This window comes from Micropterus salmoides, unplaced genomic scaffold, assembly GCF_014851395.1.
Source record: "Micropterus salmoides isolate LMB-PRFRI ecotype aquatic unplaced genomic scaffold, ASM1485139v1 Ms_hic_scaffold_9, whole genome shotgun sequence".
NCBI lineage: Eukaryota > Metazoa > Chordata > Actinopteri > Centrarchiformes > Centrarchidae > Micropterus > Micropterus salmoides.
In genome coordinates this window covers 24,985,594-25,001,435 of record NW_024044681.1, presented here as the reverse complement: position 1 = coordinate 25,001,435, position 15,842 = coordinate 24,985,594, and the positions used below count along the sequence as shown (strand labels likewise).

Sequence of the window (15,842 nt, the reverse complement as noted above, 5' to 3'; positions counted from 1 at the left end):
TGTATTGACACCCGGCACAAAGTCCATGACATATTGAGAAGCTCATTACATAAGGGGGTTGAGGTTAATCACAACTGACTTGAAGATATTAAAAGATTATCTGGGATATCTTCTTTTACCATGTTAAATTTAGTTAGGAGTCTCAACCTGCAAATGTCCAACACCTAATGTTTTATTAAAATAAAAATAACAATATTAATATTATAGTGCTTGAATTCTCAACTCTGCAATACCACTGTTGTCCATGCAGTTTAGGTAAACTGGGAACTTTACAATTGCCTTGTTTCCACTGCTACTGTAAATGTTTTGCAACTAAGAGTGTCCTCAGATCCTGTCAGTCCCAGCTAGTGTCAGTAAGGAATAAAGGCATACTAAAGGGAGAATTATTTTTAATGGTACAAAAACTGACTGACCAAGCGGTCAGTTAATTCATCAGTTGTGCAGGGCAAGCATTATTGACTTGAGATTGTATTAATAGTTATATTATTGTCATAATCTAAATAATCTAATATACACAAATAAATAGTTTCTAGTAATGTCATGTTAAAAAACAACAACATTTGTTTGAGGAAGTATCTTCTGGAACATAAGTGAAGAATCCAGTGCTTTTTAAGGATTGTATTGAAAAGTCAGTGGAATCATTTCCAGTAAGAGCAGTGGTATTTCTTGAGATGAAGTCGGATTCTGTCTCAGAAGTTGGATTCTTCACAGGGAATGGGCCTGAAGGTAACTTCTTTGTTCTCCTTGAGAAGGACGTCATATCGACAGAGAGGCCTGTGACGGACAGAGTCAACATTACTGTAAATCTAGAGCTGGAAGAATTAAGTGCTTACTTATAATTTTTGCTGTTTTCACTTTCAATAAAATAAACAAAGTGTATTAAAGATATTACACATTTGAAAAAAATCTTTATTTATTGCATACCTGTCCTTGCGTCCCAGGTGTGTCAGACGAATACGGAGAACACGAAGCTTATATTTTGGCTTGAATACATTCCCAGTGGAGAATTTGAGAGAGACCTCTTTCACTGAGAGAATGTCTTTGTCAAACTGGGCAAACAACCTGGTTTCTGTGTACCTCTTGAACTCTGCAGCTTTACTGATTTGGAAAACAAATCCCGACATTACTGTGAGAAAGCAGCAACTGATGGACCAAGAGAAGTTGTGGTGAAATATTTGTCATTTGCTACTGAAGTAAGCAAAGTGAAGACTTACTGGTCAATGGTCGCCACTGCTTCTACACCATTACTGTGAAGTTTAACAGTAATGTATCCCCAGCGCACGTCCATGTTCCATATCATCACGTCCACCATATAGTCTGTCACTGAGAGAGGACATTAACATTTTCTTTCAATCACAAGATGTCTGCCATTTTGAAATAAAATTATACTCTTATAACTGTTAAAGCTCATAAAAGTAACATTTAAGAGTAAAGTCAGAATAAACCATTTATGACCTATTTTGGCTGTCAAATCATCAAATACTGTCAGATGTTAAGATTATTAGTGTTGTGTTAATTACTGCAGAATGGAGACTTTGCATTTGTGGTGAAGTACGTTGTTGTTTGGCCCAGCCTCAGCAGGACATCTTTCCACTCTGTGACGTCATAACCTGAATTTTAGTGAAACAGCTGGGTCAGATTTACAACAATAACACACTAAATTCTGAAGAAATAAAAAACGCCATTATAAGTCCTTCCATTAACAGTATTGTTAAATATTGCATTCATGTCATTTTTTCTATTGAAACCCATCTAACTTGCACATGAAATTGTGTGTAAATTGATTTTTATAACTGACCATCAGATTAAGACATAATATTCAGTGAAAACTAAAACAATGTCCATTCTTCAAGTCTAAGAGATTAGTGTACCAACCAAAGACAGGACATCCAGCAGCACCAAAACTTTCACAGTTCAAGCAGTTACCATCCAGAAAGTCTTCATAGGAGGAGCAGGGGATGGCCTTGCTGGCACATGTCTGATTCACAGAGTCAAGGTAGAGCAACACTGATCTCTGGTGGTCACATTTAAAATAGGATCCTCCTAATTGGGTAGGAAAAAAGGGGCATTGTTACCAAACGGAAATGTTCCATTTCATAAAATGTATAAATTGAACAAAAATTAACCTTACCAGAAAAGATGGTCTTTGGGCAGCCAGGTTGGTCTGTTCCTCCATTAGCATAGAAATCAATGTGACCCAAAGGTTTTCTGTAGCCGAGGGCTGTGAACACAGTCAGCACATGACAACTACAATAATTTCATCATCTGTATATTTTTGTATGTAAAAAACAAAAGAACTTACATACACATTTTAAACAATTATAAAAGACTGAATAAACATAATACAGTATTTCAGTAAAAACTGACCATCTATGTCTGTGTGCAGGACGTCCACAAACTGGGCATCTGTGGAGTCCAGGCGGTCCTCTGGAGGAGTGCCAGTGAACTGAGGCCCAGCAGGATCCAGAGCTGCAAACATCACATCAACAGACCTCAGTAGAGGTTCAAGCTTAACCTCAAACCCAACATTAGCTGGTGGGAGCTAAAATAGCAGGCTTGGGCACCTTAACTGTTCTCCTTATTGTAAAGATTTGGGTATCTTGACCTTTACTGACTTGACTTTTCTAAAATGATTAGCCTACTGCTGCTCTGCACTATATCCTGATTACTTGAACGTTGAACAAACGTTTGACAGACAAATCAGTACTGTTCTCTTTTTTTTTTAATACCATTATATCCGTTTTCAGTTTTATATGACCAAACACTTTACAGAAACTCTCCAGACACCTAGACCTGCTCCCCCCCCCCCCCCCTCGATATTTTTGTACTTGACACTCCTTTCCAGCAGTGCTGACCTAGATATCTGTAGTTCTGCACTTCACTGTCACCACAGGCACCGTCTTCACCTTACAATCCTCTCCAGTGCTTTCAGGTGGAATCATCGAAACTGCTGATCAGGACCGTTCACATGAACCAAAATCTGAACTGTGATATTGCTGCTATTAATGTTGCTGTCCATGAACATTCTCAGTCATCCAGGTCATAGTTATCCAAGGTGAGTTAAATCTAAGGCATTGGATTGGCTGAAGATACTTCAAGACAGATTTGGTGTTGGCATTCTATGTCAAAACGTCTTCATCACAAACAAACCTGGCTCACAATATATTCTTTAACAATCATTAGTGCTTGTTAGTGCTCCTGGCTGTTGTAATGACAATTGGTATGGTGGTAGAGTCACCTAAGGCCAAGTGTGAACAACCATCATTGGCATGGTCACATGAGGACAGTAAGTGTTTGTTCAATCTCCTGGGAAGGGATGAAAGGACAGCATTGTAGGCGGGGGATAAGTTGTGTCAGACCTCCTTCCCATTTGAGAGATGGTTTCTCTACTCTTGTGTAGATGGCTTCCTTCAGTCCTCTTTGAAACAATCTGTTCTCCCTGCCCAGAATATGTACATTGTTGAAAGAGTGTCCCTTGTCCTTCAGGTGTAGATAAACAGCCAAGTCTTGACCTGATGAGTTAGCCCTTCTGTGTTGAAATATGCATTTGTGTAGTGGTCATTTGGTTTCCCCAATGTATAGGTGTGTGCATTCCTCACTGCATTGGACAGCATACTCTAGATTGGTTTTCTTATGTTTGGGTGTGTGGTTTTTTGGGTGGACCAGTAACGTGTTGCTGGGTTTAAAAAACACATGTGGTGTTTGTTGAAAATCCTCCTGGAGATTCTCTTTTACTCCAGACATGTATGTAATCCCAATCTGCTTTTCCTCATCCCCTGTGGTGTGGTGTGGGTCGTGGGGTTCAAAGAATAACTGTTGGCCTTTATGTGTGGGGTTTCAATACTCCAAAATGGAGGCTTCTGTCCTCTTCAATGTGCATGGCACAGTCCAAGAAGGCCAAGCTGTTGTTGCTGAGCTTGATGTTACTGTCCACCGAGTTGATCAGTGAAGGCTTCTTGGGTTTTAATTTTGACCCATGTGTCATCCACAAATCTGCACCTGTGGCTCAGCACTGTTCCTTTGTTCTACTTCTTCCATGTAGATGTTGGCTACAATAGGAGATACTGGTGAGCCAATGGCACAACCATGGTTCTGTCTGCAGAATACCCCATTGTAGTGGAAATAGGTGCTGTTCAGCAGTTCGCAGATCTAGTCTGGGATGAGGTTAGTTCAGTTGTTCTTTAAATGTCCTTGATAAGCATCTCAGCTAAGTTCCCAAAATTGTAATGTTTATACCTGTGCCAAAGTGCCAAAGGTTGTGCAACTAAACTAAATGCAGGAGGGCAATATCTGCGGTATTTCGTTTTATGTACAATGGTGTCAACATTCAACTCTAGGAAAATTCCTAGAAAATTTGCTACTTTGCTGGCTTTGTGACATAAGAAAACAAAGATTTTGGCACAATTGTTTTAAAGTGCAAATGATTATATTATTGTGCTGTTTGGCAATGAACTATGGCAACTTCCACACCAGACCATACCAGCTGCTGTCCTATAGCTGAGGGGTTTGTTTTAGTTTTGAGACAAACAGTTCACAGTCCATAAATCTAGACAATATTCATAATTATTTTAAAAATTAAATTCTAGATATCATACTTCTATTACAAATATTAAGATGGTGAAAATGAATTTAAATGTGCCAGCATCTTCACACACTTACCTGTAATTCTTCCAATTGACCCATTTAACTTGGCCCCTATAAAGCCGGATATATGAGCCCCGAGACTGACTCCGATCATGTGGATGGAGCTCAGAGAAGCACCATGTTCCTGAAAAGATCGGTTATTTATTACACACAACACAGTCTTGATATTTCTATCTAGACACAGTAGTGATAGTCACAGAGAGTATCAGATACATGTCATACCTGCATCTTTTCAATGAAAGTAGTGAGGTTGTCAGCTGCCTTGCGTGTGTTCTCCACTGCCGTGAAATAATTCATATTAGTAGCTCCGCGGTTCCAGTCGACTACTATGACGTTAATATCATTCCTGGCCAGCAGCAGCTCTGTTGCGTTATGTACCCAAATTGGCGGAGATCCCGTGGGCCGATACCCATGAATGATGAAGGTGGTGGGTCTGGACAAGTTAAACTGAGGATGGGCAGACAGGTTGGTGTGGGACATCAGTGTACCACAGGAGGGATTATCCCTGGTGTGCAGCAACAACCTGATTGTGAGGCTGGTTCCAATAAATGCGTGACCAAGATTTAGATCCGTAAATTCAGCACATCTCTGCTCTGGGAGTGCTGGTGAGAAGAAAAGGAATAGACAGAGAAAGGTGTATTTGTGTAGTGGGCAAAGAAGAATAAATGAGACATTAAACATTTTTTTTAAGAAGCATTGCTCAGAAAAGACTGCATAACCATTAAATATTCAGTGACTTATCTTCCAAAGTTTCTGCCAATGTCAGTGACATAATTTCCATATACGAGTCAGTGTGGGAGTATTAAATGGAACTGTTTTTCAAAAACAGCTTCGCCCCCTAAAGACAGGCATGTCATGCACAAGTTTGACTCGGAAAGCAGAAAGTTTAGCACACACAGAGTTATGAATGAAGCTGACATGTAATAGACTCTGTCAGGGTTTGTGGACCAAGTCAACCAAAATATATAATAAATGCAGACAATTCGCATCAAGAAGATCACTGACATTATTTATATAGAGCCTTAGAATAGCAGAACATGTGGTTAACATTAGTTGAACCAACCCACCAATCATGTCAGGAGGAGTAGTAAAGACTGAAGTGATGACTGAATACAGCATATAACAATCCATCCAAAAAAATAGTGATACGCGAGACAGACTATGGAGTGTGTTGCTTCATTCAGTGGCATTGAACAATCTGACAATTCAGCAAAAAGATTTTAGAGTTTAGATTATGCCAGTGCCAGCTTCCAAACCACATGATAATTGAGCAAAACAACCAATAATAATGAAGACTTTAAAAAACAAAACAACCTCTGCTTCTATTAGCAGTCTGCTAAGCAAATGGAATGCGTTTACAACAAGATATTGATTTTCATCTAACTGGTAGTGATATAGATTGATTTGTTTCGCTTGAAATTGACCGCACCTTGTGCAAACATTTTATTGCTGACAGAACTTCCTAAATAAACAGCACACAAATGAACAGGTGCATTAAATTATACTGAGATGGGACAGTGGCTTTATGTTAAAGAACTGCCATCAGCTGTTCTCAGGAACTGTTACACAATAGATGTGAATTTACACAAATCAACATAGCATGGCTGCATGTAAGTATATCAGCTGAGAGGTCATAGGTCTACATAGTGTTATTGGTTTTTGCAAACCACAATGAAGGCCATTTGCTCAAACATGTTGGTTTTCCAAATATGATTCAGTTCCTCAAATGTTGCCTGTTTCCCATAAGTTGCTAAACAATCCTTGACAAAAGTGACTTTGTGTTTTTGTGTACATACATTTACATGTTATGTTTTGGTCTTTACCTTTGCATATTTGAACAGGTATCAGCAGGAGCAGAGTCAGATATTGCCACAGGAACATGCTTTACACCAGCACGTGCATATAATCTGCAGACAGAGTTTTCAGGGTCAGACCATTACATACAATTACATCAGTCAGACATTACTTGGCCTGTAGTATAATTAACTAGCAAATCATTTGAACCCAAAGATAAACAGACACAGCAACACAAGGAGTACACTGCACGTGGGAGAAGTTAGCCTTCAGAACTTTCTGGCAAAAAGGCTTTCTCCTTAAAGCTAAATAGTTTTGGTGGCGAAACCTCACCAAGTAGTAAGGCCTTCTGGCAGGAAGACTTTCTGACTGGAACCCCTGTTGGTCAACTTTTCCCTTGCGCAAGAACACTGTCCAAACCCTTGAGAATTTTCTCCGACAATGATACTGTATTTTCCCCCACATACTGTAGTTTCATATCTTGAGCCATTTCAGTTCTGGATGCGAGTCTCACTGGACAGAGCCAAATAAATAAGTATTCTACTTACTTTCCAATGTAAACAAACTGGTCATGAATGAGTGGGAAACAAATAATTTATATTATTGGTGCCATTTAGGTAACTTGCAGGCTCAAAATGAGCTTCTTGATTTATCCACTGTGAGTAATCTTGCCCAGTGACACTGTGATTATAAGTGAAACTGAAAACTGGTCTATCCGAGACTAAATTCTTTTGCTACAATATGTGTTGCAACTACATGTATAAATTCAGTGTCTTCCTTAAAATTAACTTAACACATTTGACAACAAAGAGAAAGTACAACATGTCTTGACTGCTATCAGAGTCTTACCTTTGGCCTGGTGTGTCAAAGTTCCAGAATATTACAGGTTATCCTCTGTAACGCCACTTATTTGGACAGTGTTCACTTCAGGAAGTGAGGGAAGGAATAGCAAAGCAATACTCCCGCCCTACATTTTCTCACAAGGATAACCACACCCCTTGCCCCAGGTCATTGTGTTCACAGGTGGAACATTCCCCTTAAGTCACTCCTGGTTCCTGTGTAGTCCAACCGGTTTCTTATGTTTCAGTTGAACTTGTCTTAAATCTGCAAAAACAACTTTAGCATAAAGGAATATTTCACATCAAAATTACCTGGAGTCAGTAAAAAGTGACCTTTTTAAGAAGTTGCACAACAAATTATACTATATAATTTTAACTCAAAATGTCCCTAAAATATTGATTAGTATGCAGTATAATGTGCAGAATGTGGATTTCCCTCACAGCTTCCCCACAACGCTTTCAAATGTCTATTCTGCAACTGCAAGCCTTGTACATCTTTCTGTTTCGATCATCAATAAATAATTATAATTAAAATTAATATTAATTATTTCTGTTGCTAGTGAATGTTACATTTCACCCAGGATATGTTACACCATTTAATAGCAGACACATGTAACTAGATTGTATCACATTTTGAATGCACTGGATTAAAGGAGCACCGAGATACAGACCGAAATGTAAAAAAATGTTACATCTATCTCTGGTCTGTCCTATCATTTGTTTTATAATAATTGTATTTTTTTTAAATGCGAACAAAAAAATAAATAAAGCGGGAGTTGATGGTGTCATTTGTGGTTCTTGAGGTCCATTTGCTGTTGGTGTTGACTGAATCTTTAATTTAGTGTGAATCCTTACTTCATTTTTTCTCTGTTACTATCAGCTGTCTCTCACTTGAAAAGGTCTTGATTGATGTGTAAAGTTTCTTCTTGAAAAGAATGAAGATAAAGATAAAAGAGATAACTTCAAACTTCAGAAGAAAGGGGGAGGGTTATGTAACTTTTTTGGGAGAGCAGAGGAGGGTCTTTTCCTCATACCAGATGTATATTTTATTCCAGCCTTACCTTGTAATATTCATTCTATATAAAATCTAATAGTTTCATAAAAATATAGCTTTTATGGTCTTTGGCCATATGCAGAGGGCAACAGTCTCACAACAGAGGACTTCATTTTTCATATAGTTCAGGCTTCACTTATTGGGTGGCTATAATTACCATTTCTATAGAAACGCTTGATTAAAAATTAGAGTGGCTCTCCTTTTCAACATTTTGTTATGTTGGCTATTAATATATTGTTATGAGAAGTTTGCTGGAGGGCAGTTTGTTCTAAGTCAATGGGAGGGTCAAACTAAAATTCGTTATTAATCAACCCCCCTCTCCACCCCAATAATTTTCATACAATCTCCAACAGGCCCATAATTAAAATGCAAACATTTTTTTCAGGTATATTGTACGTTAGCATATTGGCATGCTAAAAGTTGCACTAAACACAAAGTACAATTGAGGCTGATGTGAATGTCGTTTGCAGGTATTTGCTCATTTGACCCAATTATAATGTTTACAAAAGTAATTTTTGAGATTTTTCAGTCTAAAATAAGGTGGTGAACTGATCAACCAAAGCAGCTAGTGTAGCTAAAAATTCATTTTATATTTTTACATAAATGCTATCACAAGTATTTTTGTATGTGTTAATGTATTTAAGATTGAGTATAATATGGTTTTGTGTGATTGTTTAGATGTGTTGTCTTTTTCAGCCCAGGCTTACTGAAGCTAGTGCTGCATACATCGTATTGCAACAAACTTCCCTGTACATGAAGAAAGAGAAAGTCCTCAGCTAGTGCTGCATACATCATATTGCAACAAACTGCCCTGTACATGAAGAAAGAGAAAGTCCTCAAAAGCCCAGTATTGATGAGGTGCAATCTACACTGCTGAATGCATTTTCTAGAGTGGTTTGAACTTTGCTCACTTTGTTCTCCCGTCATCAGGGTCAGGCAGGCCAATGAGATGTATACTTAAAAACACACACACACACGGGCTGTCTTGTAAGGCCAGCTGAGAGGAGCGACAGGCGAGTGCCGTCGTTGCTAGTAGACAAGGAAGCAGAACATCCAGTATGGCTGGAAGGAGACGAGGCCGAGGCAGCAACGCCCAGCAACAACAGGCCCCATGGAACCAAAGAGGAGGCCCTCGTAGAGTAAGTCCTGCTCTGTTAATATGAAACGTGTCCACCACGTTTATTCTTACACTTCAAATAATAATCATGTGAAAAATTTGAGTCTCATAAAGGAGATTCTGAATTTCTAAAATATTTGGACATAATTTAGTGAAGACACAGCGAATATAGGTACAATTTCAATGTATCAGACAGACTCATATTGTGTATATATGTGAAAGGCTTTGAATATTACAGAAGTAGGCCTAAGCTTTTCCTCTGAGATTAGTTGATTTGTGCCTGGGAGTGGAGAGTTAACTGATAAGCTGGATCGCACGATGTAACCATGACTCATATTTATGTCTTCAATATTAATATCAAAGGATAGTAAGCTCTTGTTTAGTATGATACAAAATGACAGATTAAATCATTCTTTAACTTAAAGTATTTATATTGTGATGCAATTTATGTAGAAGTTTGAGTCAAAGTATGGAATTTAAGTGCATAAGGCACTTGAATATGGAATTGTATAAAAGCCTCCATGTATTTATATTTTGACTTCTAACTTCCAAAGTAAAGTGGGCATTCATAGCTAACTATAAGGACTGAGACAAAAATACAGATGAAGCATGGAAGCAGACTAAAAATATTAGCATTGACAAAGTACTCCAAAATAAAACAGAAAAACAAAACAATCTTATAGTTTACCACAGAACAAGAAGCACCAGGCATTTGAACAGAATCAAAGTTCAAAGTATACCTTACAACACGGCAAATAAAGCTGCGTATATGTATCGACACACAACACAAAGTCCATGACATATTAAGAGGTTCATTACTTAAGAGGGCTGAGATTATCTATATCTGACTTATCTATCTTAGATTATCTTAGTTTATCTTATTTTTACCATGTCAGATCTATGAGGAGTCCCACCATGCAAATTTACAACGCCTAATGTTTTAACACTGTTAATATTGCAGTGCTGGAATGCTCATATCTGCAATGACACTTTGTTTTCATCCTACAGTTCAAATGCAGTTTGGGTAAACTGGAACAATGTTCGTCTGTAAATAATAGAAACATGTTTAGTTTGTAGTTTTCCTGTCGTGCTGAGACCCTGAACAGGATAAGTGGTGTAGATGATGGATGAACTGAACTGGAAAAATACAGCATCTGATCAAAAACGTACTGTTTTCCCCTCTCTCTTGTCTCTGTATTCAGGCTCTGCGGGAGCCAGCTGCTTTTGCCAAGTCTACAGGTTGCGAATCAGAGATCCCCAATGAAAAGCTGACCATTGCCCAAGCACGGAGGGGTACACCAGGTCACACTTCTTAATAGTGTTTTGTTTCCATTGCTATTTGCTATGTAAGCTATGTAACTGAGGATGTCCTCAGAACCTGTTAGTCTAAGATAGTGGCAGCAAGGAATAAGGGAAGACTAGAGAGAAAATTACTAACTTGATCATGCTGTTATCAGCTAACATCAGCTGTAAAAAGTGATTAAATTATTAGTATAATATTGTTTTTGCTTGTTATCTGTGTGATTGTAGGGTTGGTATTATGATCTTTTTTCCAGGTATGAGTCACGCCACTTGACTAAAGAATTAGCAACAGAACATAAGTATTAAGGTCTTGATTAGCAGATCTGATATTGGTATCTGCACAGAAAGCGATGTATTGTAATGTCATGTTGGTGTTTAAAGACATGTTTTCATATTTCTTATTTTGTAGCTCATCGTCCGGTACGAGTCTATGCTGATGGGATCTTTGATCTTTTCCATTCGGGGCATGCTCGAGCTCTGATGCAGGCCAAAAATGTGTTTCCCAACACGTACCTGATTGTAGGAGGTAATGTATGGATCTTACTCCCTCTCTCTGCTTTAAAAGGAAAACGATTGAGAAAACCCTGCACTAAAACATGCTGGATAAATTAGACAGCGTGTCATTAACTGAACAGGAATCCTAATCTTGGAACAAAATGGCCTTTAAAGGTCCAGTGTGGAATATTTAGGAGGAACTATTGACAGAAATGCAATATAATATAAATAACTATGTATTCAGTGGTATATAAATACCTTACATGATGAACCGTTATGTTTTAATTAGAATGAGCCATTTCTACCTACATACACAGCGGGTCCTCTTACATGGAAGCCATTTTGCGCCGCCATGTTTCTACAGTATCCCAAACGGACAAACTTCTCTGCAGAGTGCGTTTCGTCACTACATTGAATACGTATGAAGAAGAAGGAAGAAGAAGTAGTAGTACTAGTAGTAGAAGTTGTCTCATTTATTAAAGTGAAATTTGGACAAATGGAGGACCACACGTATTATTCAGCACAAGAGCCAACAGAGCGTGTCGGCCACAGTAGCTTCTCCTTCGCACTTGGAAAGGGAGGGGTGAGTGGTGAGAGCCCGCTTCCAAATCTTGAGACAAATCCCCCAGTTAAGTAATTCCAGATAAAGTCTTACTTAGGCTTAGTCATGTTTATGTAACAGGTCTTCCCTATCTGTGTCTCTAGTCTGCAGTGACGAACTCACCCACAAGTTTAAGGGCTACACGGTGATGACAGAGGATGAACGCTACGACTCCCTGAGGCACTGCCGCTATGTTGACGAGGTGGTGCGAGATGCTCCCTGGACCCTTACCACAGAGTTCCTCAAGAAACACAAGGTCAAAGGTTCACGCAGTCACTGGATACACAGCTTCTTACAATGTCACACAGCGACAACAACAAAGATAGCTGGTGTTCAATCAGTATGAACACTGTAATGTTGCACTCACAGATTGACTTTGTGGCCCATGATGATATCCCGTACACCTCTGCTGGATCAGAGGATGTTTATAAGCACATCAAGGAAGCAGGTGAAGATGTGTATATTCATATAAGTAACCATCATAATGAATTCTAGTTCCGTCATTTGTCATTTCACTTTAATCATGTATGTTTTTATGTCAGGAATGTTTGTTGCCACTGAGAGGACAGAAGGCATCTCCACATCTGATCTGATCACTCGTATTGTCCGAGACTATGACATCTATGTTCGACGCAACCTGCAGAGAGGCTACACGGCCCGAGAACTGAATGTTGGATTCATTAATGTTAGTGAAATTCTATTTCTTTGATTTAATAAAGAGAATATTGATGTTTGAACAATACAGAAAAATCACAAATGTACTGATGCTTTGTCTTTTACTGACAGGACAAGAAATACCGACTCCAGAACCAGGTGGACAAGATGAAAGAGACGGTCCGTACGGTGGAGGAAAAGTCCAAACACTTTGTTTACAGAGTGGAAGAGAAGAGCCAAGACCTCATCCACAAGTGGGAAGAGAAGTCCCGAGAATTCATTGGCAACTTCCTGGAGCTTTTTGGACCCGATGGAGCCTGGGCATGTTTACTTTTACATTAATCCATACAACACACTCATTGAAGCTTATATGTGATGGCTGTTGTTATTAACATCTGAATACCCTGCTTAATAGAGTACAGAGCCTTTAATAACATTAGGTTTCAGCTAAAACTATAGATCTACGAGACCGAATGATGACCGTGACCAAAGTCTTACCTTGAATGATGGAATGATGGCTTTGTCAACAAAGTTTTGCCCATCATACGCACGAGAAATGGTGTTGACCACCCAGTGTGATAGACATTGTTTAGATACAGGAAAGTCTAATTTGTTATCGTAACGTAACAAACAAACAACTGTGAGTGTGAGCGTCTCAGTGGCGGAGAGTGTGTCGAGTACACCCTTTTACACCCTTACTGGACACAGTGTTTGTAGGTCTATGCTGCCCATAGCAGAGGCCAATTCTGGTTAAAATGAGATGATAACACTTTATTCGCTGTCTGGGAGTTCACTACATTAGGGAGGAACGAGGGATTCTCAGAAGGGGCTTGAGTCACTGATTGCAACACCAAGGGAGATCCCATGGTGGAGCTCTTAACATCCTGCCTGGCTGCAGGCGGTATACGTCCTTCATGAAGTGAGACACTAAGGAGTATCTCCTGACGGACACTCCCCCAACTGCCTCATGAAAGCAGGACACAGCAAATGCAGTGGAGGGTACGCATACAACAAGCCTGTCACCCATTCTTGTAACATAGCATCCGTGCCTAAGGAAGTCCCTTGATCCCACTGCGTAAACCAGCTCTCGCAATGAGTTGTTTCTGCTGATGCAAACAGATTGGTTTGAGCTCTGCCAAAACGGGACCATAGTAGAGCTACAACCTCTGGATGTAGCCTCCATTCGCCTGGGAGAGGGCCTGTCCTCGACAGGAGATCTGCTGCACGATTCTCCATCCCTGGAATATACACTGCACCATCCTGCCTTCCCAGACTGTACCCAAGCCTGTTAAGGAGGCATCTGTAGACACCATGGTCTCTTTATCGCCTCCTTTTGCAGGATGGTTAAAATCTCTTTGGCTAAAGTCTGTGCCCTGTCATTGACCACGGTCAAATGGTACCTGAAATAGGGAGGGCGATCCTGCAGAAATTGGATTCTGTTTTTGTTGCCACAGTAGCCAGAACCCACTTGTCTGACATGTATTTTTCCCAGCTGTCCAGGCGCAGATGGAAAACAGCTCGCATCGCAAAAACACACTTGGGAAGCCATTTTCCAACCAGCTACGAATAGCTGAACTAAGGAAACAGACCAGCAGCGCCCAGCTAGCCACAATCTGCCAGTTAGAAATGTTATAATCAATAAGTAATTAAATCAAAGCATGCCCACTGTGAACAGGGTATAACAACATAGCCAACAGCACCACAGTGGTGTTTCTATTATAATAATAAACGTAGTTGTTAAATTAATTCAACTTCAGAAAAAATCCCATTAGATAATAAATGGAACTAACTTCGGAGGAATTGTAAAGTCGACGTTTTTGTATCATACATAGGTCCTAAACAGGATGTAAAAACTCACTGTGCGTGAATGCACAAGGTAAGACAAGGTACAACAAAACTCCCACTCACTGCAAACAGCATGCTCCCAGGGCAATGAAATAAAGGTTAGTAACAATAGTAGCTCACTTATTATAGCTGTAGAAAAACTCTCTCTGCTTGCTTGACCAAATGGATTATATTAAAGAATATGATAAATAAATATTTACGATTGGAAACCGGGCAGTCTCTGATCCAGTCGGTGACCTCAAGATTATATCTGTAAACCCCTCACATTACAGGATCATTTGAGCCGATAATCTGTTCCGTCCAGCCTGGGATCGGGAACACCCCCGCGATTATAGTTATCCTCTAGTGTGGGGCCAGCATAAGGCACCAAAACATCCAAGACCGCCTATGGTTTTTACAATGCACCTCTTCTTGCAAATTAAGAATAAAAGTTATTATAACCTATAATGCACAACTAAATGAGTTCAATGAGCTGATCACAGAGTATTTTATCACAATGTAATGAATTGTACCATTGCAGCACATTACAACACAGTAAAACTCTTTCCTGTCCTTGTTTAGCATGTGATCCAGGAGCGGAGTGGCCGTATGCTCCAGGCCCTGTCACCTTACTCCTCACCCCGTGGCTCCCCTAGCAGCAGCCCCACCAGAAGACGCTCAGTTTCTCCTGACTCCTCCCCCTCCTCCCCATCCCCCTCCTCTCACTCCCCTCCTTCCTCTCCATCCTCTCCCTCCTCACCTGAAACGGAGACACACTCCTCTCTAAAAGCTGCCTCCACATACAGCAGACATGTACAATGAGTTCATCATGCTTTGGTAATCTTTATTGGTCTTACAGGCTATTAATCTGGGCTCATTAATCTGGTGGGCTACATAATATGTCTAAGTAAGGGTGTCACCTTGTGTTGAAAAATGGTGGGGACATAAGGGCTGAGATAAGGGGTATGATGATACACTTGGGTCATGAGACGTAACGATGAACGAGAACAAGACAAGAAGACTTTGAACACTATTTTGAAGAAATAAAATATGAGAGCGAGGTCTGGGGGTCCTCTGCCCCCTAGAAAATTGGAGCATTAAACACTCTGGAGATATTTTCTGCTCCAATTTACAGTGAAAATGTCTTTACATTTCTTGGTGCAAGCTATTTTTCAGAACATTTTTAACAAATGCTTTCAAAAAGTGATGGGGACAAAATCAGGCATTTCAAAATGTGGTGGGGACATGACCCCATATGCTAACTATGCTATGGATTAAACAAAAAAAGGAAGTAATTTATTACTGGTTTATTCACCTGCAAGTGCAATATATCATAATATACACAATGTTTCTTCACTGCAAATAAAATAAAAAGAACATTAACATTTTGTTTGGATGCGACTTGTTTTCTGTCATGTTCTTCCATGTCTAGTAGCTAAACACAAAACGTGCTTTCACTGAGTATTAATACGTTCTTTGCATCCATACAGAGCGGTACTTTCCAGGCTGAAAGTCATT

The 15,842-nt window shown here is 39.6% G+C and overlaps 2 protein-coding genes across 3 annotated transcripts; one reads left to right on the top strand and one right to left on the bottom strand.

Moving 5' to 3' along the window:
- Window positions 1-372: 372 nt before the first annotated feature.
- On the bottom strand, window positions 373-8,617 carry lipia (lipase, member Ia). Of its 2 annotated transcripts, none has more exons than XM_038708194.1 (11): window positions 7,288-8,617; window positions 6,468-6,551; window positions 4,867-5,246; window positions 4,660-4,768; window positions 2,368-2,469; window positions 2,132-2,221; window positions 1,927-2,043; window positions 1,521-1,610; window positions 1,215-1,323; window positions 925-1,098; window positions 373-774 (listed from the first exon to the last, which is right to left on the bottom strand). In XM_038708194.1, the coding sequence occupies exons 2-11, from the start codon at window positions 6,523-6,525 to the stop codon at window positions 690-692; spliced, it is 1,314 nt and encodes a 437-aa protein (XP_038564122.1). In that variant the 5' UTR covers window positions 6,526-6,551; window positions 7,288-8,617; the 3' UTR covers window positions 373-689. The 2 variants fall into 2 exon arrangements, with proteins under 2 accessions (XP_038564122.1, XP_038564120.1); XM_038708192.1 differs by having other exon boundaries at window positions 1,876-2,043; window positions 7,288-8,611.
- A 641-nt stretch (window positions 8,618-9,258) lies between these two features.
- LOC119895235 (choline-phosphate cytidylyltransferase B-like) lies at window positions 9,259-15,713 on the top strand. The gene is made up of 8 exons (XM_038708197.1): window positions 9,259-9,470; window positions 10,651-10,750; window positions 11,160-11,276; window positions 11,951-12,102; window positions 12,216-12,294; window positions 12,389-12,531; window positions 12,633-12,821; window positions 14,907-15,713. The coding sequence occupies exons 1-8, from the start codon at window positions 9,390-9,392 to the stop codon at window positions 15,144-15,146; spliced, it is 1,101 nt and encodes a 366-aa protein (XP_038564125.1). The 5' UTR covers window positions 9,259-9,389; the 3' UTR covers window positions 15,147-15,713.
- Window positions 15,714-15,842: the final 129 nt, after the last annotated feature.